Raw genomic sequence first — 21,304 nt, 5'->3', positions numbered from 1 at the left:
TTGATAGCGTTACCCTTCGGTCTCGCCTCTTCCCCTAGGGTCTTTACCAAGGTGCTGGCTCCGTTGTTGGCATTACTGCGCCAACGGGGGATTTTGGTAATGGGATAACTGGACAATCTCCTATTGAGGGTGGACTCTCATTCAGCCCTGTTGGGCGAATTGATGATCACTGTACGGACTCTGCAAGAGTTCGTTTGGAACATCAATTTCAAAAATCTGCCCGGATACCTTCATTAAGACTGGATTATCTGGGACTGACTCTGGATTCTGCTTTGGCGAGGGTCTTTCTTCCTCCGGACAAGCTGCACAAGTTGCAGGGGGCGATCCATTTGCTGTTGGCAAGCAATCTGTTCTCTTTGCGGATTTGCATGCAGGCCTTGGGTCTGATTGTGTCAACCTTCGAGATGGTTCCTTTTGCTCAGTTCCACACGAGGCCCTTACTATAAAGGGAGATTCTCATCAAATGGAACAAAGATCCAAAGTCCTAGGATGCTTTGATTCGGTTAAGTCACAACACAAAGACTACTTTATTATGGTGGCTTCACTCGTTAGCACTACGCCAGGGCAAGTCCTTCCCTCCGTTGTATTGGACGGTGGTAACCATGGACGCCAGCCTTTTAGGCTGGGGAGGAGTGCTGAGGAAGTTGTGCACCCAGGGGTCCTAAACAGTAAAAGAGTCCAAAACTTCCGATAAAATGTTTTTGGAGCTCAGAGCAATAAAGCTTTGCCATTAGCCACTGGACAAATCGTCTGCAAGATTTATCCGGTCCAGATTCAATTGGACAATGCCAAAGCCGTGGCTTACATCAATCGTCATGGGGGCACCAAGAGTGTCTTGGCGGCCCGGGAGGTGGCCGAGATCCTAGATTCGGTGGAAAAGTTTGTTTCAGCCCTCTCTGCTGTGCACATCCCAGGTGTGGAGAACTGGCAGGCCAGTTACCTGAGTCGTCAGGTTTGGGATCAGGGGGAGTGGTCCTTGCACCCCGAGGTTCTTTCATCTCGTGTGTGTTCAGTGGGGGACACCCAACGTTGACCTGTTTGCTTCTCGACTCGACAAGAAGGTTTAGAGGTTCTTAGCCAGGTCTCAGGATCCTCTGGCCATCGAAACAGATGCACTGGTGGCTCCTTGGGAGTCAGTTTTGGCTGATTTCTGCATTCCCTCCACTAAAACTTCTGCCGAGGCTTCTTCGCAGGATAGAAGTGGAAGGGGTTCCTGTCATTCCGGTGGCCCCAGACTGGCCTGACCTTATAAGGTTGGTCGCCGATGCTCCCTGGAGACTTCCTCTCAGGGAAGATCAGCTGTCTCAAAAAACGATTTTCCATCCTACTTTACAGTCACTGGCTTTAAATGGCATGGCTGTTGAAAGCCAGGTATTGAAGGATAGAGGTCTTTCTGATTCAGGGATTCCTACACTACTGAAGGCCTAGGAAGTTTACTTCCAGGAAGATCTTTTAATCGTACATTTCATGGCGTGAATCATTGAAGGTGCTCCCTCGCTTGTTCTCGGTGGCTAGGGTTTTGACTTTTCTTCAAAAAGGTGTTGCACAACGGTTGGCTTTGATCACTATCAAAGGCCAAGTGTTGGCTCTGGCTGTGTTTTTCCAGCACCCTTTAGCTACGCATGCCCTGAATCGCACTTTTATTCAGGGGGTTCGCCATATGGCTCCCCCGAGGCGATCCCCGCTACCTCTGTGGGATCTGACTTTGGAATTATCTGTTCGGCTAAAACCTCCCTTTGAGAACATTAGGGAGATTCCCGTGCTTGCCTTGTCTCAGAAGGTTGCCTTTTTGGTGGCTAATACTTCTGCGCATAGAGTATCTGAATTGGCGGCGTTGTGCTGCCACTCACCTTATCTGGTGGTCCACAGAGATAAAGTTGTATTCCGAACTAATCGGTCGTTTCTGATTTTCATCTGAATGAAGACGTTGTGCTGCCTTCACTCTGTCCTGAGCCCAAGCATCCCAAAGAATTTGCCTTGCATTCTTTGGATGTGGTTTGGGCAATCATGGCTTACCTGGAGGCCACTTAGTCTTTTAGAAAATCAGGTGCTCTTTTTGTCCTTACCGAAGGCTCTCATAAAGGATTGGCTGCATCTGCTGCGACCATATCCAGATAGATCAGGCAGATAACAGTTCAGGCTTCTTCACTAAAGGGTCAGGTTCCTCCGTTCCCAGGGAAGCGCATTCTACTAGAGCGCGGAGTGCCTCTTGGGCTTTTTTCCATCAGGCATCAGTGCTGCAAGTTTGCAAGGCGGCAAGTTGGTCGTCTGTGCATACGTTCACAAAATTCTACAAGGTAGATGTGTTGGCATCTTCGGATGCTCCTTTGGCCGCAAGGTTTTGCAGGCTGCTGTTTAAAGAGAATCTTTTTTGTTTCTCTTTAAGGGTGTATGTTTTTTCTAGAGTTTTTTTTTCCTGCCTAGTGCCTATTTATGATAGGTGGAGCATAACCCATGGGTTAAAGATGATGGAGCTGCGTCTGTCGATGAACTTCAGAGAAAAGGATTATACCGTAAGTTCTTATAAAAATCAAGTTTTTCTTGGCAACAACTCTTGAGGCTGTACCTGAACCCGGTTAGGCTGGATGATTGTAGGGCTTTCCTGGAATGTGAACTTCAGGCACTTGGCTCTGCGTTTGGTGCTTTGCAAGCCCTTGTGTACAGTGTTGGCTAGCTGTGGAGCACTTTTCGAGTCTGGCATCTGGTGTGACGCTGTCTCTGAAATGCTCATTTAGAAGTAGGCAATATAGGCTTAGCCCCCTTTGTTTTCCAGGAAAAAGGTTAAAACAATGCAGAATTAGGTGTTGCGTTCCCATCCAGTATGAAGTAGCATCCTTCTACCACTGCTTCCAATTGCAAGAGACAGGTTCCTTGCTACCAGTTAGTGCTCTGGTCACTTTTGGTCATTTGAACCTCTCCTACTGTGAAGTTGTCTCCCCAAGTAGTGCAACATGTCAAACCCAAAACATAAGGGGAGCAGTCCTGTTGTATGGGTCCTTGAGGCTCACAATTTGTTAACTACTCTGGAGCAGCCTGCAGTGTTTGCTCTCCAAGGGCCTGACACTGACAGCTTAGAACCTTTCCCTGCTTGTGTCGCTACATTTCTCCAAGTCTTTTTTCAGCCTGTCAGATGTGGCCCTCTTCTCAGTCCTATCCCAGGAGTGCAACTGCAGTTGTTCAAGATTTCAGGGGCCAATTTGCAACTTTAATTGGCTTACCCTAATTACAAAGGTTATAAGTGCACCTCAACACCTTCCTCTTCTGAATTTTTATCAGATCTGCCTGCAGTCACTCCCATTGCATCAGAGGGGCGGCGTTGGGGTATCCTCATTCCAGCAATAGTAACAAGGTGTGTACGAATTGTGATTTCCCTGCATTTGTCAAATAGAAGGGAAGTATCAATGCAGCATAGTTTTCTTCTGTTCTAACTGCTCTGGGAATAAAAAAAAAAAAAGATGCAAGAAGGAAAGCATAGGGAAAAAAGTTCAGAAGGTGGAGGTAGACCCCCCTAGAAAATGGCAAAAAGCAGGGCGCTGACCTTAATACCAAGTACAAAAACACCTTTATTAAAAGCGGCATACGTCAGAAATCTCCAATGCTCTGGTATATAGTAGCACAGCAGGTTGAGACACCAGAGCTGATCAGCAGAAGATGCACAGAGGAAATGGATGGCTACCAAGCTTGAGGCAGCAGACATTTGATAACGAGGGCCATGTCCCTTGAAATGCATTATGCTTACCCCCTCCTGACATCATCATAGGATTCTGACAGCTGTCATATCCACAGTGCAGCTAGAGATGCTGCCATTCTTTTCTCTCTATTCTACCTGCTTGCTTGGCAGCCATCCAATGTCTCTATGTATCTTCAGCTGATCAGCTCTGGTGCCTCCCACCTGCTGGTACAATCCACTGGTTGATTGGTGATTTCTGACATCTAAGTGTGGTGCTTTTAATAAAGGTGTTTGTGTGCTTGGTATTAACTTCAGCGCCCTGTTTTTTGGTATTTCCTACTTTGAGGTGATCCTGCCCATATCTTACAGAAGCTGCAGAGGCGAAGCACATTGCATCCATCATCCATTCATATGCTCTTCATTCATCCATCCATCTACTCTTCATTTATCCATCATTCATCCATGTATTTTTCATCCACCCCCCTACCATTCATCTACAGTGCCTTGCGAAAGTATTCGCCCCCCTTGAACTTTGCGACCTTTTGCCACATTTCAGGCTTCAAACATAAATATATAAAACTGTAATTTTTTGTGAAGAATCAATAAGTGGGACACAATCATGAAGTGGAACAAAATTTATTGGATATTTCAAACTTTGTTAAATAAAAAACTGAAAAATTGGGGGCGTGCAAAATTATTCCGCCCCTTTACTTTCAGTGCAGCAAACTCTCTCCAGAAGTTCAGTGAGGATCTCTGAATGATCCAATGTTGACCTAAATGACTAATGATGATAAATCAAATCCACCTGTGTGTAATCAAGTCTCCGTATAAATGCACCTGCACTGTGATAGTCTCAGAGGTCAGTTTAAAGCGCAGAGAGCACCATGAAGAACAAGGAACACACCAGGCAGGTCCGAGATACTGTTGTGGAGAAGTTTAAAGCCGGATTTGGATACAAAAAGATTTCCCAAGCTTTAAACATCCCAAGGAGCACTGTGCAAGTGATAATATTGAAATGGAAGGAGTATCAGACCACTGCAAATCTACGAAGACCTGGCCGTCCTTTTAAACTTTCAGGTCATACAAGGAGAAGACTGATCAGAGATGCAGCCAAGAGGCCCATGATCACTCTGGATGAACTGCAGAGATCCACAGCTGAGGTGGGAGACTCTGTCCATAGGACAACAATCAGTCGTATACTGCACAAATCTGGCCTTTATGGAAGAGTGGCAAGAAGAAAGCCATTTCTTAAAGATATCCATAAAAAGTGGTGTTTAAAGTTTGCCACAAACCACCTGGGAGACACACCAAACATGTGGAAGAAGAGAAGGTGCTCTGGTCAGATGAAACCAAAATCTAACTTTTTGGCAACAATGCAAAACGTTATGTTTGGCGTAAAAGCAACACAGCCCATCACCCTGAACACACCATCCCCACTGTCAAACATGGTGGTGGCAGTATCATGGTTTGGGCCTGCTTTTCTTCAGCAGGGACAGGGAAGATGGTTAAAATTGATGGGAAGATGGATGGAGCCAAATACAGGACAATTCTGGAAGAAAACCCGATGGAGTCTGCAAAAGACCTGAGACTGGGACGGAGATTTGTCTTCCAACAAAACAATGATCCAAAACATAAAGTAAAATCTACAATGGAAAGGTTCACAAATAAACATATCCAGGTGTTAGAATGGCCAAGTCAAAGTCCAGACCTGAATCCAATCGAGAATCTGTGGAAAGAACTGAAAACTGCTGTTCACAAACGCTCTCCATCCAACCTCACTGAGCTCGAGCTGTTTTGCAAGGAGGAATGGGCAAAAATTTCAGTCTCTCGATGTACAAAACTGATAGAGACATACCATAAGCGACTTACAGCTGTAATCGCAGCAAAAGGTGGCGCTAAAAAGTATTAACTTAAGGGGGGCTAAATAATTTTGCACGCCCAATTTTTCAGTTTTTTATTTGTTAAAGTTTGAAATATCCAATAAATTTTGTTCCACTTCATGATTGTGTCCCACTTGTTGATTCTTCACAAAAAATGACAGTTTTATATCTTTGTTTGAAGCCTGAAATGTGGCAAAAGGTTGCAAAGTTCAAGGGGGCCCAATACTTTCGCAAAGCACTGTACTATTGCTATAATTGAAGTTATACCACAGACTTAGTATGTTGATCCATTGACTAATAATCAACACATTTGACAGAAGAGCGTTGGATATTGTGTAATTGCTACACGTTTCTTTCAAGTAGACCCGCTAGCCCACCTAGGTCACAACAGAGTCCAGAATATGTCAGATAATAGTCTGCTGTATGGGGAGCAAATAAGGTGCAGTTCAGCTCAATATTCCCCTGCTTGTTGGAGGTTGTGATGCTAATGGAAGTCAGAATTTGAAGATAAGGATTGTTTACCGATGGTGCCTTCAGTGAGTGAATGCAGCGGGAGTGCCACTCATTACTTGGAGAACAAAACAGAGGCTGTAATAGCAACCTCAACTAGACACCAATAGATTTTTACAGATAGAAAGAGGAGATAGACAGAATTTGAGAGGGCCCATGATGGGTCCTTATCTTCATGTCCCAATGTACATGCTTCTCTACATTTGCAAGATGGGTTAAGGAAAATGGTGTGTAGGTTGAGAGCTATGTCACAGAGTTGAAGCAGGTTATATGGGAGTTTCCATCAGAAAGTTATGGATAGTAAAACTGCAGACGTTTGTGTTTAGTATGGTTACTGTGTGCCTTTCAGGGTTTAGCATTTTTTCCTTAATGCTTAAGGTTTCCAGGTCACCCCTACAAGGGAAGTGAGCAATTTCTGCCCATCTGTTTTCAGGAATTTAGATGCCTATGTGTACTTTGCGCTGCACATGAAGAGGAGAGGCCCACAGGCTTTGATATATTTCAGCTGCAAATATTTGATAACATTTTGTGGTTTATAAGATTCAGAAAGTCAAATTGGACAGAGAGCCTTTGTTTCGCTTCTTGAAGGTTGTTGGCCTGGGTGAACAAGTCCTGCTTGAACTTTTGCAGGGTATTCTAAATTGGATTTTTTTTACCAGCTCTGTGATAATTGGGCACAGAAGGCTAGCTGCAGCTTAAGTGATCTTTGCATGTCTTTCAATGTGCATTACAGGTCTGGGCATCATTCGGCAGCCATATTGGAGTGCTCTGCATTTTTGACACCTCTAAATAGACGCAATACTGAGTAGAACTGCGTCTGAGTTTTGGAAAGAAAACAGTCCATAATAGTGGCGTGGTGTTGAACGGTTTCCCAGATTTTCAAGACTGACACCAGCACTTTCAGACATTCTCTAGGTTTTACCAGGTGGATTTGCAGTCCTCAGCTGAAGCCAGCTTTGCTTTTCTGTTTTTTTTGTTTTGTGTTTTTTTTAGTCGGCCTGTTAATGTTTTGTATTTCTATACTCTCCATAAAATCCTTTTTCATGGAGTTAATTAAGGGACACAGGTCCCACTCCTCTGTGTTTATGGTCTTGCTCTCCGCATCGGTTAGATACAAAACTGAAAAATGCTGGAATTGAGAGGGGTTACTAGGCTGGTCAGTGTTTACTTACCATGTGCAAATCCTCTTGTAGATGGCTGCGTAACCCAAATGTTTTTGAATCCTACAACTCTCAATGAACACTGAAGGATTTAACAGTGCGTACAAATTCATTTTTTTCTCTTTATTCAAAAGATTTAAAAAAATCTGAAAAGTTTTAAAATGGTACTAAAAAATATCTATCTTTACATAAAATTACACAACCCTTGCAAGAGAATATTTGCCTTCATCCTCAACTCAGAATTAAATTTCAATAAAAAATGTATATTTTGGAATTGGGTAAGACAAAATACGGAAACATGTAACTAAACTCTGTCTAGGAGCAGGATATAGTTTCATGAAAAAGTACATGAACTGCCATTGCTAGGTGCTAGTTGACTCTCTGTGCTTAGTGTCAATACTTTTTGAGTCAGACCTCAAACAAGCATGTTGTAAATAGGTGTCTACTGCAAATTTCCATTTGAGTTTGTGTTTGTTCATTAATTCGCTGTTAAACCTTTTTTAGACTTGTCTAAGGCATCCAGATTGTGAATCGGCACGTATTAACAAAGAAGGTGTCTTCCAAAGAATGAGACTAGCATTGGAGCAGGTTATTGAAATTGTAACCGATTCCCGACCGAATGGGGAAACTGAAATTGCACCTATCAGTATATATAATGGAATCAAAGAGTTTAAGGTAAGAGTTCCTTTTTTTATCTTTAAATTTTATTCATACTTTTAATCTATATACTAAATCCTACTCGGTCATATTTAATCTATATACTAAATCATATTTAATTCATATATATTTTTGTAAATAGTTGTATTAGACTTTTTAATTAATATCATGAATTTAAAATGATTATGAATTTGTCTACCATTATCGGTACCTTTTTGAAGCGGTGTTAAAAATCTTGCTTGGTGCACATTTTGGCAAACTGCACCAAAAACAACTCCCTATTGAAATGCATTGAAAACGCAACAAGAACGCATCACAAATGCTCCCCTGTTGCATTTTTGATGCATTTTTTGAGTCCCATGACCTATGAAAAACACACCATAAGCAAGGTAAAATCACGTCAAAATCGTCAGCCGTTATTGGCACTTGATTTTTTCTTTTGAAACCTTGCTTAAAACCCATTTTGAGGCATCATTAATTGGAAGTTTTCCCTGTTTTTGCTGTTCTGGTGACAGTTTAAAAAGTTGTTTTTCCCTTAAATTTCAACCCTGATCACAGTGATCACCTAGAATCTCCCTAGCAGGGTGACACCACAAAAAAAACATCATAGGGGTTCTAATTGAGGATCTACCGATTATCGGCAAAGTCAATATATCGAGGGCCGTTATGTACTCTTCCCGATATATCGGAATCGGCCCTGGAGTTTACCGATATTGCCGATATTTTGGGAAAGTCCATGTACCAGAGAGATGCCTGCAGCTAGAGGATGTCCCCCTCTCCCGCCTTCCGTGGCTCGCCCGGGTCTCCCGTCCCACTGGGAAACCCGGACAACCAGCCTGCACGGCCGCTGAAGACCCAACCAAAGCCGCATTCGGCTCTGATCGTGTCTCCATGCAAAAACCCGGAAGTAATGTCATGAGTGATATCACTTCCAGGTACTGTCTGGCGCCAGATTAAAAAAAAAAAATACAGCATTCAGAACAGCCAAACTTGGGGTTTTGAATGCTTTTAAGTGCAGAGGAGGGGTTTGTTGTCTTTTAGACCCCCCCAGATCCTTTCACTAAAGTAAATTTCAGAAAAAAAAAATATTTTTAAATGTGCAAAAATATCGTCCGCTACCGATATTCATTTGCCAAAATATCGGTATCGGCAATGAAAAAAAAACGATATCGGTTGATCAGTAGTTCTAATCCCTTATAACTCTATCTTAAGAAAAAAAAAAGCTTTAGATGCATCTAAAACTTTTTTTTATCCTTTTGGATCAGCAAGGAGAAGCAAGTGTGAGCATACGTTTCCCAGAGCGCTAAGGGACCAGTGCAGACACTATTCCTTTCAAAGAAGGAAAGCCATTCTGGGTAAGCCAAACTGAGCTCAGCTTCCAGAATAAAGGAGCATTACTCAGCAGGAAGAGTGATCTAATACCACTCCAAGATAACCCACATTGTCCAGCAGAGGGAAGAGTAAAGAGTGTGGTAGTATTGGGTCTGTATAGAAAGCCGAGCCAAAATTTCGAAAAGCAGGAAAGACCTGACAATTTTGCATGTTAATGATGCCAGGTGTCTACATATACAAACAAAGCTTGCACCATGTGGGCAAAAAGAGTCAAGCCATGACATGAAGGTCAGGGTTTTAATACCCCATTAAACTCTCTCGGCCAAGTTGGAAGAGCACCGATCCGGGTGGACATAACCGTACGTCCCCTGTATCCACCAGTTATGCGTGCAGTGGCACAATCTGTGCCTGCTGCGTCCACCAGAACACTTATCCTCTTATCCTTATACTTGACCTCTGTGGGGAGTCCCCAGTTCCATTGGATCTCTGTAGCCAGTCGGCGGTCACATTGACAATAGTAAACCTTGTCATTTCCTGGCATCATTGTTTACTACTGTGTGAATCTCCTGTGATAGCTGTGCCCCCCCCCCCGTAGGCTAGGCTTGCTTGTCTTATAGGAACTGGGACTGCTATAGGTGATGCTATGCTAAGATATATTCTTGATTTAGACACAATAGGTTGATTTGTGTGATACACAAGATAAAACATCTGGTACATAATCGGTACAGACACTGAAAGACTCATACGTGATATCATCATACTCAGGAAGAGTAGCAAAATGTGTTTTGGGGTGTAATTCGAAGTATGCCCATGCTATGTGAGAAATATCTTATTAAATCGCCAACTTTTTTTTCTGCATATTCCAAAAACTTTTGGCAAAAAAAGTCTTCAAAAGATCACTATGCCTTGCAGAACATACCATTGAGTGTTTACTTTCCAAAAGGGGGTCCTGGAAATTAGATGCAAAATTTATGCCACTGGAATGCCTGAAGGTGCTCCTTGGATTTTGGGCCCCTCAGGCTTATACATGTGGTACCCCCATACTCAGGAGGTATTTTAGAATGTTTTTTGGGGTGTAATTGTTAGTATTCCCATGCTGTGTTCAGAAATAACTTCTTAAAAATGACAACTTTGTGGGAAATGAAAATGTTATTTAATTTCTTAACTTTTCAAAAGATTGTGACACAAAATTATAACTTCCAAAACCTCGCCAAGCCTCTTACTAAATACCCCACACTGTCTACCCACACTTGTGACTGGAAATCTCTTCGTTTTTTTGTCTACCCACACTGTCTACTTTCTAAAAAGGGGTCAATAGGTAGTCAGTACATCGGGACTGATCAATTTTCAAATACAAAAACCATAGATTGAGTCTAAGTCTATACTTTTCACACAGATTAAATATTATACACTGATCTGGGTTATTTTTAACAAAGAAATGTAGCAGAATACATTTTTGGCCTAAATATTGGAAGAGAGATTTGCAAAATTTTAAAACTGAAACAAAGAAAACTGGGGGGGGGGGGGGTTTTTTTTTTGTTTTTCTTCTTCTAAAGGGTTCCGTCTTCTTTAGTTTTATATAGTAAAAGGTATAAAAGGGGGAAGAAAACGGTGATTAATTACCACCAAAAGAAAATTCCTTCTGTTTGGCTGAGTAATTGTCATTTTGCTCACTTGAAGACCAAGCCTTTTCTGGCACTTTTTGTTTATAAGTATAAATCTGTATGTTTTTCTAAAAAAAAGGTTTTGCGCAGCGTTTTTTCAAATGCAATTTTTTTGGGGAAAAACACTTTAATGAATAAAGTGAAAGCATTCCAGTGGCTCATGAGCTGCTCAGAGTGCTTTCATGAGAGAGCCAACCACCAGCTAAAAAAAAATAGTAGTAGTGGGGGTACTGGCTGATAGCTTCAGCCATATACTCAGTAAACCACTTTCAAACCACTACGTGTATATAGACGTATTGTGGTTGGCTAGTGTCTTGCCTTGAGGTGAATAAAGAGGTAGGGGGGAGACAGCCATCAATGAAAAGATTTTCACTTTTTTCAATTTTACACTGATTTTGTTCTCAAACAAAGGCAGGCATTCTACTTTAAATGGATACTTCCATAAACTTGACAGCAAAAGAAATACAGGTTTATAAACACTGGGGAAGGTACAGTCCCTGATATTTAATAAAGCAAAACTGAAAAATCCTGTTCAAGCTTAGTGTAACTGTTTTCAGTGTGCTTAATGCAAGCTGAAAATGTGTCTGCTGGTAAAGCAATTTTCGTTATGCTGCTGTGTTTTCTTATGTCCATAAAAGTGCTGTATGGGGTTAATAAAAACAAACACTCACTTCCTTTTCCCCCACCACCTCTGATTGATCACATGATCGCTTTAGCCCGCTGTCAGTTGATTCTGGGTCACAGGAGAGCAAAAGTAAATGCACTCCTGTGACCCAAAAAAGGTTTTCCCCCATACTTCTCCTTTAAATACTGTTTTTTGCATTTGGTTGTCTTTCATATGATTTCAAGTATTTTACTTATTCTATGTTTATTTTTATTTATAGAGTAAAGTCGAAGGACTCAGAGATAACCTATATTTCCTGTCAAAGGAAAATCTTTCCACAATGTTAGAAGTTATATTGGAACATACAGAAGATTTCACGGACTCCGCTTACACCAGCCATGAAAACAGAGAACGCATTCTGGAACTCTCTAACCAGGCCAAAATGGAACTAGAGCAGCTGGTTTCAGTGTGGATACAAGCTGTAAGAGCTTTTTAACAAAGTAAATCTTTTTATATTCTGAAAACTCATCCATTCTGCTTTAACGTTTTCATTTCGGAGGCAACAGGATTTGTTTTACAGTACCTATATAAGTGAAATGGGCAGCACTGTTTTTTGAGTTGAGCTGTAAACTCATGCCTCATTCCTTCCCTCCATTCCAGTGCTGCAACCTCTTAAAGATCCCTTGGCATTCACAACTTTCAGTAGTACCAAACTCCTGTGTTCCCTTGCTGCATACCATGGTCCTTTCTCTTTTTTCATCCCTTTGATGACCTCTACAGCACTGCCTTGTCCGTCCCTGTAGTGCTATAAGGGATGAAATTAGGAACCTTGTCAAGTAACAAAGGGCCATAGGCATCTGGCACTCCCATAAATGTTGAATGCCCAGAAGTAATAAGGCTGCAGCTCTTGAATGTGGAGAAAGTAGGAGACCTAGGCCACCAGAGAGGTTAATATGCAACTACTATTGCAGTGATAAGCTGTTGGGAAAAGTTTAAAAGTGCACCTGTGCCCAGACTATGGACCTTCACAACTATATCAAATATCTTTAACCAGTAAAAGCTTTAAAACTGGTGCCTCTAGTTGCATACAAAATTATAACCTGTAGATAAAAACAGCAAAGTTAAATTCCATTACATGGTATTTTTTAGTTGAGCTAGTTTGGCAAGTAAACACAGTTTTAACTGACTAAGGTCTGTCGTGGCTGCCAGAGTGATGAGGCTGTAAGTGGGTTCTGCCATTGGTGATGGCAGAGCATAGGGTGGGGGGGTTGATTTGGTAGGGTCCTGGGAGAACAGCCTGCCTGTCCTCCAATGGTCAGACTTGAATGGACATGCCCCCCCTCCCCCCTGCACAGCCATTTTTTGGAAAGGTCAGTGTAGTGCTGTTACTCTACCCCCAGCTCAGACCCTCATGCTGCTTAGAACAGAGGTTATGTGATCTCTTGGGGTCCAAGCACATTGAGCTTTAAAAAAAAAAAAAAGCCAGTTCTTTTGGCAAAAAAATAAGATAAAAGTCCAGGACTTTTCCAGAATCTTTTCAGTTGAATGTGCTAGATTCAGAGGGGTGATTGGTACCAAAATAAACGTTTTTACAACCGAATGTTGCATACATTATAAGTGCAAAAAAATAAGGAAGTTGAAAAGTCGCAAAAGAGTACAAAGCAGCATAACCGAAGGTTACTTTTTAAAGAAACAAAACATAGGATACCATTTTTCTGCATGTTTAAAGTGCTCTAGATAGAATGTTTAATGGACTGAGGACTGAGTGCTGCACATGGCGTCTTATTTAAAAGGGTGTTTACCAAAATCAGTATATTTGTTTACTGCAAGTTTAAGGCCACCGGATTCCATGGGCAAGAATCTGCAGATTGTTTCGGCTGGAAAGACTGCAGAATGTGAATAGCAGTTGCTGCTCAGCCCATTTATAAACTAATGGCTGTCTGACAGCGGCCACTGCTTTTCACAGAAGTCGCACACAGAGCAGATAGCTGTGGTTATGGATGGCTGTCAGAGCCTGGATGCAGTCAGCTGCATCCAGTCTCAGACATCTATCCCCGTCTGCAGCTACATGCTAACCACAATAGTAGCTGTCAGCCTGCCATTCATTTAAATTGGCCAAGCAGTCACTGCTGATCACATGCCCAGTCATTCCAGCCACTGATTTTTGCCTTTGGAATCTGGTTGCCGCAGCTATCCGACCATGTAAAAGAGGCCTAAGTAAGAGTTTTCTGTCAGTCAGCTGTGTAAAAATCCTGCAAATTGCATTTTAAAGTTTCTATAATCTATCATAAAATAATGGTGCATTTAAGCAAGATTGTTGCATTTATATTGGTTTAGGGATGCTGATGACCTGCTGTTTGGCTGTAATTGTTATATTGGCATCTGTCCTCTACAGCTGCCTGCATTGCATCTTTATGAATGTGTTTCCTAAAACCAGATAGCACTGCTGTTCTCTCAGTGCAGTGTCACCTTTATATTTTAAACCGCAGGAAATTGAGTTTGCACAACATCCATCTCATGACCTGGCTGTAGTGTTCCTCAGAAGTTCTGTTACAAGCCTCTTAAAATCAGGGTACATCAACATCGAAAAAAAAAAAACTTTGAAAAATGTGGTGTTTGCTACAGTACTTCAATGATGGCTCACTTTAGCTGGGTAGTCCTCATCCATATTTTTTTTTTTTGATGGATGATTGTTTTGCCATTAATCAGAAATCTACAGCTGTGACCAAAAGTTTTGGGCATAACCCAAATATTAATTTTCATAAAGTCTGCTTCTCCAGTATTTTTAAATCTTCTTTATCAGGTGTTACAATAGTATACTGAAGTATGATTACAAGCATTTCATAAGTGACACAGGCTTTTTTTTTTTTTTTGACAATTACATTAAAGCGTTTGTTACCCCCAAAAAATAAAAAAAAAATATCCTGTTCCTTTAAAGCATGTAATGCAGCACAGTGCTTGTGCTGTGTAATTTGGCACCCCATTTCATCTAAAAAAAAATCTGGCTGGTCCTGCCAGTTTCTACCCTCCCCTCTGTAAACTGACCACAGTATATTATGGCTGCTGAGCCCTGACACCATGGTCAGTTTACGTGCCTCCGTCATCCGCAGCTCTCTGTCCTCCTCTTTGCTCCTCTCCCCCTCCCCTCCCTGCCTGTCTGCTCCTGTGTCAGTGCCCACCCCCTCCCCTCCTGCTGCTTTTAAAACTTTTGTCTCTGTGTTTTATAAAAGAAAATTAAGCTTTAACCGTATTTCAGAGCGGTTCCCGGTGATCACCTGACCAGCCGGCTCTCTCTCTCCTTCTCTTGCCCCACCTGACGTCAGCAAGGGAATCTTGGCCCCGCCCCATGCATTTGTCAGCCTGGGAGAAGAGAGCGCCGGCCAGTCACATGATCGCCGGGAGCTGCTTTTAAATACCACTTTAAGTTTATGCAAAAGAGTCAATATTTGCAGTGCTGACCATTCTTTTTCAAGACCTCTGCTATTTGCCCTGGCATCCTGACAGCCCATTCTTGCATAATCAATGCTTGGGAGTTTGTCAGAATTTTTTTTTTTTCACCTGTCTTTTGAGGATTGACCGCAAGTTCTCAATGGGATTAAGGTCTGGGGAGTTTCCTGGCCATGGACCCAAAATTTTGATGTGATGTTCGCCAAGCCACTTAGTTATCACTTTTGCCTAATGGCACCATCATGCTGGAAAAGGCATTGTTCGTCACCAAACTGTTCTTGGACAGTTGGGAGAAGTTTCTCTCAGAGAATGTTTTTGTACCATTCTTTATTCATGGCTATGTTCTTAGGCCAAATTGTGAGTGAGCCCATTCCCCTAGCTGAGAAGCAATCCCACACATGAATGGTCCCAGGATAATTACTGTTGGCATGACACAGGACTAATGGTAGCGCTCACCTTCACCAGACAAGGATTTTTCTGGATGCCCCAAACAATCGGAAAGGGGATTCATCAGAGATTACCCCACTCCTCAGCAGACCAATCCCTGTACCTTTTGCAGAATATCAATCCCTGTACCTTTTGCAGAATATCAGTCTGTCCCTGATGCTTTTCCTGGAGAGGAGAAGCTTCTTTGCTGCCCTTCTTGACACCAGGTCATCTTCCAAAAGTCTTTGCCTAACCGTGTGCAGATGCTCTCACACCTGCCTGCTGCCATTTCAGAGCAAGCTCTGCACTGGTTGTGCCCCGATCCTGCAGCCGAATCAACTGTAGGAGATGGTCCTGGTGCTTGCTAGACTTTCTTGGGCGCCCTGAAGCCGCCTTCACAACAATTGTACCTCTCTCCTTAACCACTTGCCAACTGTTGTCAGTACATATACTGTGGCGGTCAGCCCCGTGCAGGCAAAGCGACATATCGCTACATCGCTGGTTCCCGCCGCTCTGGGGCGCGGTCCCGCGCGCCCCCGGCCCCGCTGATGACCTGATTGGGTTCAGAACCGATCAGTCATCAGGTCCAGGCCAATGATTTTTGACATGGACCTGTTGATCAGTCCGGCTCAATCAGATTCTGTTCTGTGCCTGTGAAATGTAAACACAGGCACAGAAAAGACCTGCTCTCCCCTCCCATGATCCTTTTTGGATTCATCAAGAGGAGAGAGCAGATCTACAGATCTAAACTGTGAGTACTGCACCAAGCACACCCACACACACTTAGATAGGCACACTTAACCCCAATCGCCCCCCCAGTTAACCCCTACACCCCCTGTCACAACACACTGTATACAGTATATAGCATTTTCCAATATACCCGTATAGGTGTGACTTGTGACCAGGTTTAACGCTTGCGGCCGTTCCTTTTATACTTAGAATACCTGCCACCCCCCCCAATAAAGATTTAACCCCCTGATCCCCCCCCGACCATCCCCAGTTAACCCCTTCCCCCCCTGTCACATTGCACACTAATGCACACGTAATATGGTGTTTTACTGTATTTTGCATTAGTGTGATTGTGACTTGAGTTAGCGCTAGCAAGCTAGGTTCTGTCCCAAGGTTTAGGGTCCCCGCCACCCCCCATAAAGATTTAACCCCCTGATCACCCCCAGTTAACCTCCTTCCCCCCCCCCCCCCCTGTCTCACTATTGCACACTATACACATGTAATATAGGGGTTTACTGTATTTTTGTATTAGTGTGATTGTGACTTGAGTTAGCGCTCGCAAATTATTTTCTGTCCCAAGTAGGTTTAGCGCAGATCCCCGGTGCATAGTTAGAAACAACCCCTTGATTACCACATACACACGCACATACACTTCCATTACTAGTATAGTGTTTGAACAGATCAATATCTGATCTGATCAGAACTATACTAGCGTCCCCATAGTTTAGGGTTCCCAAAACGCGGTGTTTGCACGATCAGCACTAATTCCTGCCAGCACCTGCATTTAACCCCTCCGCCCAGCCCACCCCACCCCACCCAGCCAAGTGTAGTAATCAATAGATTACTGTCACTTACAAAAAACACAAAACCGCTGTGTTAGCAGAGTCAGGCCTGATCCCTGCTAGCATTAGCAGTTTTTTTTGGTAGTGGTTGAAATAGTCCTTGACAGCCAGGTGCTTTTTTTACCTGTGAGTCACACTGCTGTACTGTTAAATTTATTTACTAAAATGACCAAACGTTGGTACAGTAGTGCAGTGGCTTACAGTATACTGACCATGTCAGATGAGAGCAATGGGGAAGCCTCACAGGCAGAATCAAAGTCCGTATACGAACCTAAAGTGAGCAGCGGCTCCCTGACAGATGGCTCCCACGACGGATGGGTCCCTGTTAGAATCAGGCGTACCCGACCCCATTCTGGAGTTGCTGAGATGCAGAGATCGCAGCGTGCTCATATGGAGCAGAGTGTCTGTACTAGTGCCGCTCATCCTTCTGGTGGCTTGGGAAGCTCCAGCGGCCTAGTACAACCTGGACTCAGTACAGCCAGCACTGCAGTAACACTTGGTGACGTGGCGAGTCCCATAAGTGCAGTTGAAGCTGGTGCGGTGGCTAGCTCAAGTAGTGGCCCGCAGCCACCGCGTATTCGAAGACAGGCCCGTAGAGCCCATAGTGTCTTCCCTGATGCGCTGGCTTATCCCAATTGGCAACCCACTGATACTACAGCGCCAGTACTCCCCCCCCCCCCCCCCCCCCATTTACTGCCTAACCTGGAATCCACGTGGAAACAGCCAATTTTACACCCCTGGATTTTTATGAGCTGTTCTTCACGGAAGATCTTTTCAGATCTATTGTGGATCAATCAAATTTATATGCACGTCAATTCATCGCCGCCAACCCAAATTTGCCACTTGCCAGACCATCCGGCTGGAAACCTTTTAATGGTTCCCGATTTTAAAATCTTTCTGGGCCTTTCCCTGAACATGGGCATAACCAAAAATAGTGAGTTGCGGCTATATTGGTCCACTAGCCCAATTCACCATATGCCAGTGTACTCTGCTTCCATGTCCAGGGCGAGATACGAGCAAATTCTGCGATTTATGCATTTCAACGACAATTAAAACTGTCGTCCTCGGGGAGACCCTGAATATGATCGGCTCCACAAAATTCGGCCCCTCGTAGACCACTTCAATCAGCGGTTTGCAGCCTTGTTTACCCCCCAACAAGTTGTCTGCATTGATGAGTCCCTGATTAAGTTTACTGGCCACCTTGCTATGAAACAGTATCTTCCCCAGCAAGCATGCCAGATACGGGGTCAAGCTGTAGAAGCTCTGTGACAGGGCCACAGGCTATACAGTTAGTTTCCGGGTCTACGAGGGAAGAGATAGCACTGTGGAGCCCCCCAACTGCCCAGACTACATAGGGAGCAGCGGCAAGATAGTTTGGGACTTGGGGTCACCCTTATCTGGAATGGGGTACCATTTGTACGTGGACAATTTTTACACAAGCATGCCACTATTTAGTCACCTGCTCGAATTACAAATTGCCGCATGTGGCACAGTGCGACCTAATCGCCGGTGCTTCCCCCAACGGCTTGCAAATTCCCGACTTAGTCAGGGGGAGAGAGCCTGCTTGAAAACGGACAAATTGCTTGCAGTGAAGTGGAGGGATACACGGAATGTTTTCGTCCTGTCCTCCCTTCACACAGACACGACGGTGTCTCCCTCCCTTCACACAGACACTACGGCAACTGGCGTTATGGAGAAATCCCTCTGTGTCCATGAATATAACCTTAATATGGGAGGGGTGGACCTTAACGACCAGCTTTTGGCGCCGTATTTAGTTGCCCGTAAAGCCAGACGCTGGTACAGAAAAGTGTCTGTTTATTTATTCCAATTGGCTATGCTGAACGCCTTTGTCCTATACAGGGCATCAGGACGAACCGGATCCATCCTAGAATTCCAGGAAGTGATCATCAATGCCTACCTGTACCCAGGAGGTGTGTTTTGTTTTTTTACACAAAGTTGTCACTAAATGATATATTACTCACACATGCCATGGGTATATGTGGAATGACACCCCAAAATACATTCTGCAAAACACTCAACATGCCCCTGTGATAGGTAGTCAGGAGTGAAATCAACAATTTTCGCCCTTGGAAAGCCTGAAAGTGGTGATTGATTTTCGGGGTCCTGTACTCGGCTAGACTGCAAAAAAGTCTCACACATGGGGTATCCCTGTACTCAGGAGAAGCAGCAGAATGTATTTTGGAGTGTCATTCCACATATGCCCATGTCATGTGTGAGAAATGTATCTTTTAATGACAACTTTGTGTTAAAAATTTTTTTTTTTAAATATGTAATTTTCCCAAAACTTGTGGCAAAATATAAAATATTCCATGGACTCACCATGCCTCTCAGCAAACAGCTCGGGGTGTCTACTTTCCAAAATGGGGTCATTTGGGGGGGGGGTTGTGGTATCTTGACATTTCAGGGCCTCCTAAACCGTTATAGGTAGTGAGAAAATGCAATGAAAAATGTACGCCCTTTGAAATTCTGATGGTGGGAATTGGTTTTCGGGGTCCCGTACACAGCTAGGCTCCCAAAAAAAGTCTCACACAATGTTGTATCCCTGTACTCGGGAGAAGCAGAAGAATATATTTTGAGGTGTAATTACACATAAACCCATGGCATTTGTGAGCTATATATAATTTCAATGACAACTTTGTGTGAAAAAGAATAACTTTTTTTTTTTTTTTTTTTTTAGTCATTTTTTAAACACCTGTGGCAAAAAAATGAAATATTCAATGAGCTCAACATGCCTCTCAGGACATTCCTTAGGATGTCTACTTTCCAAAAAGTGGTAATTTTGGGGGGTTTTGTACTGCCCTGCCATTTTAGCACTTCATGAAATGAGATGGGCGGAAATTAAAGCTGCGTAAATTCCAGTATTTACACCATAGTTTGTAGACGCTACAACTTTTGCGCAAACCAATAAAAATACGCTCATTGATATTTTTTTATCAGACATGTAGCTAAATACATTTTGGCCAAAATATATGACATAAATTGAGTATATTGGATATTTTTTAAAAGACAAAGTTGAAAATGTAATTTTTCTCAACATTTTCGCAATTTTTTTTATTAATATCGCAAACCATAAAATGCGCAGAGGGGATCAAATACCACCAAAGGAAAGCTCTGTTTGTGGGGAAATAAAGGACGCAAATTTCGTTTAGTTACAGCATTGCATGACCGCGCAATTGTCAAAGTCACGCAGTGCCAAGTTAAAAAAGGGCCCTGGTCTTTGAGCAGCCAAATCCTCCGGGGCTTAAGTGGTTAAAGTTCCTGATGCTCTGATATATGGTTGATTTAGGTGCAGTCTTGGTAGCAGCAATATCCTTGCCAGTGAAACCCTTTTTGTGCAAAGCAGTGATGAGTGCACATGTTTCCTTACAGGTACTTATGGTTAAGAGGAAGAACAATGATTTCAACCACCACTCTTCTTTAAAAGCTTCCAGTCTGTTATTCTACCTCCATCAGCATTACAGAGTTATTTCCAGCCTTGCCCTCCTCAACACTGACACCTGTGTTAACAAGAGAATTAATGACTTGATGCCAGCTGGTCCTTTTGTGGCAGGGCTGAAATGCAGTGGAAAGGTTTTATTTTTTTTGTGATTTAGTTCATTTTCATGGCAAAGAGGGGCTTTGCAATTACAATTCATCTGATCACTCTTCATGAGATTTTGGAGTATATGCAGATTGCCATCGTAAAAACTGAGGCAGCAGACTTTGTGAAAATGAATATTTGTGTCATTCTGAAAACTTTTGGCCAGGGCTGTAGTATTTTTGTATACTGCATAGATAGCAGTTTTTCAAGGCTGATATGCAGGAATACAAATAATTACAATTTGTAGCACCAATGTATTTTTTGTGTTTTGAACCATCTGTCTTTGAAAATGCAGTATTTCTATACAGACAAGATTATAGTGATTTTACTGAGAGATTTTAAAAGAGAAATGTTCTATTTTTTTGACATGGCTATATGAGTTTGCCTTTTGTTTTGATAGTTAGCCATCCAGTACAGACGGCTTGTCCAGACTTTACCCAAGGGTGACCAATTCCATTGCCATATGAAAGCTATTTTGGTTGCTGGAGTAAAACAAGTTATGGTCTGAACATTTTACTAGCAGATTGCAAACTCTTCATCGTAATGTGCATTCACCATAACATAACATAAAAGACCAGAGAATGCAAGCAAATTTGGGTAATGTGATGCTTTCAATAGAGCTTGAAGACTTAAAGCCAGTCCTGTCAGTCTATTAACTAGCATTCATTGGCTGAAACAACTGAATAATTTGTTCCATCTCATTACAACAGCATTAATAATATTAAGAACCTGGCAAGTTGTAGTTATGAAAAGCTATTTTCTTGTTTTCAGTATTTATGGCC

General features: G+C 42.8%; 1 protein-coding gene across 1 annotated transcript in view; it reads left to right on the top strand.

Moving 5' to 3' along the window:
- CTNNAL1 (catenin alpha like 1) overlaps positions 1-21,304 on the top strand; it is a 474,086-nt gene that overhangs the window by 217,936 nt on the left and 234,846 nt on the right. The window contains exons 6-7 of the mRNA XM_082259226.1: positions 7,725-7,895; positions 11,758-11,958. Of these exons, the coding sequence (XP_082115352.1) occupies positions 7,725-7,895; positions 11,758-11,958 (372 nt within the window). The remainder of the gene's footprint in view (positions 1-7,724; positions 7,896-11,757; positions 11,959-21,304) is intronic.

The sequence above is a fragment of the Pelophylax lessonae genome (assembly GCF_965119305.1).
Source record: "Pelophylax lessonae genome assembly, chromosome: 5".
NCBI classification, from domain to species: domain Eukaryota; kingdom Metazoa; phylum Chordata; class Amphibia; order Anura; family Ranidae; genus Pelophylax; species Pelophylax lessonae.
Note: the sequence above shows the minus strand (reverse complement) of the source record. Positions and strands in the feature narration are given on the sequence as shown.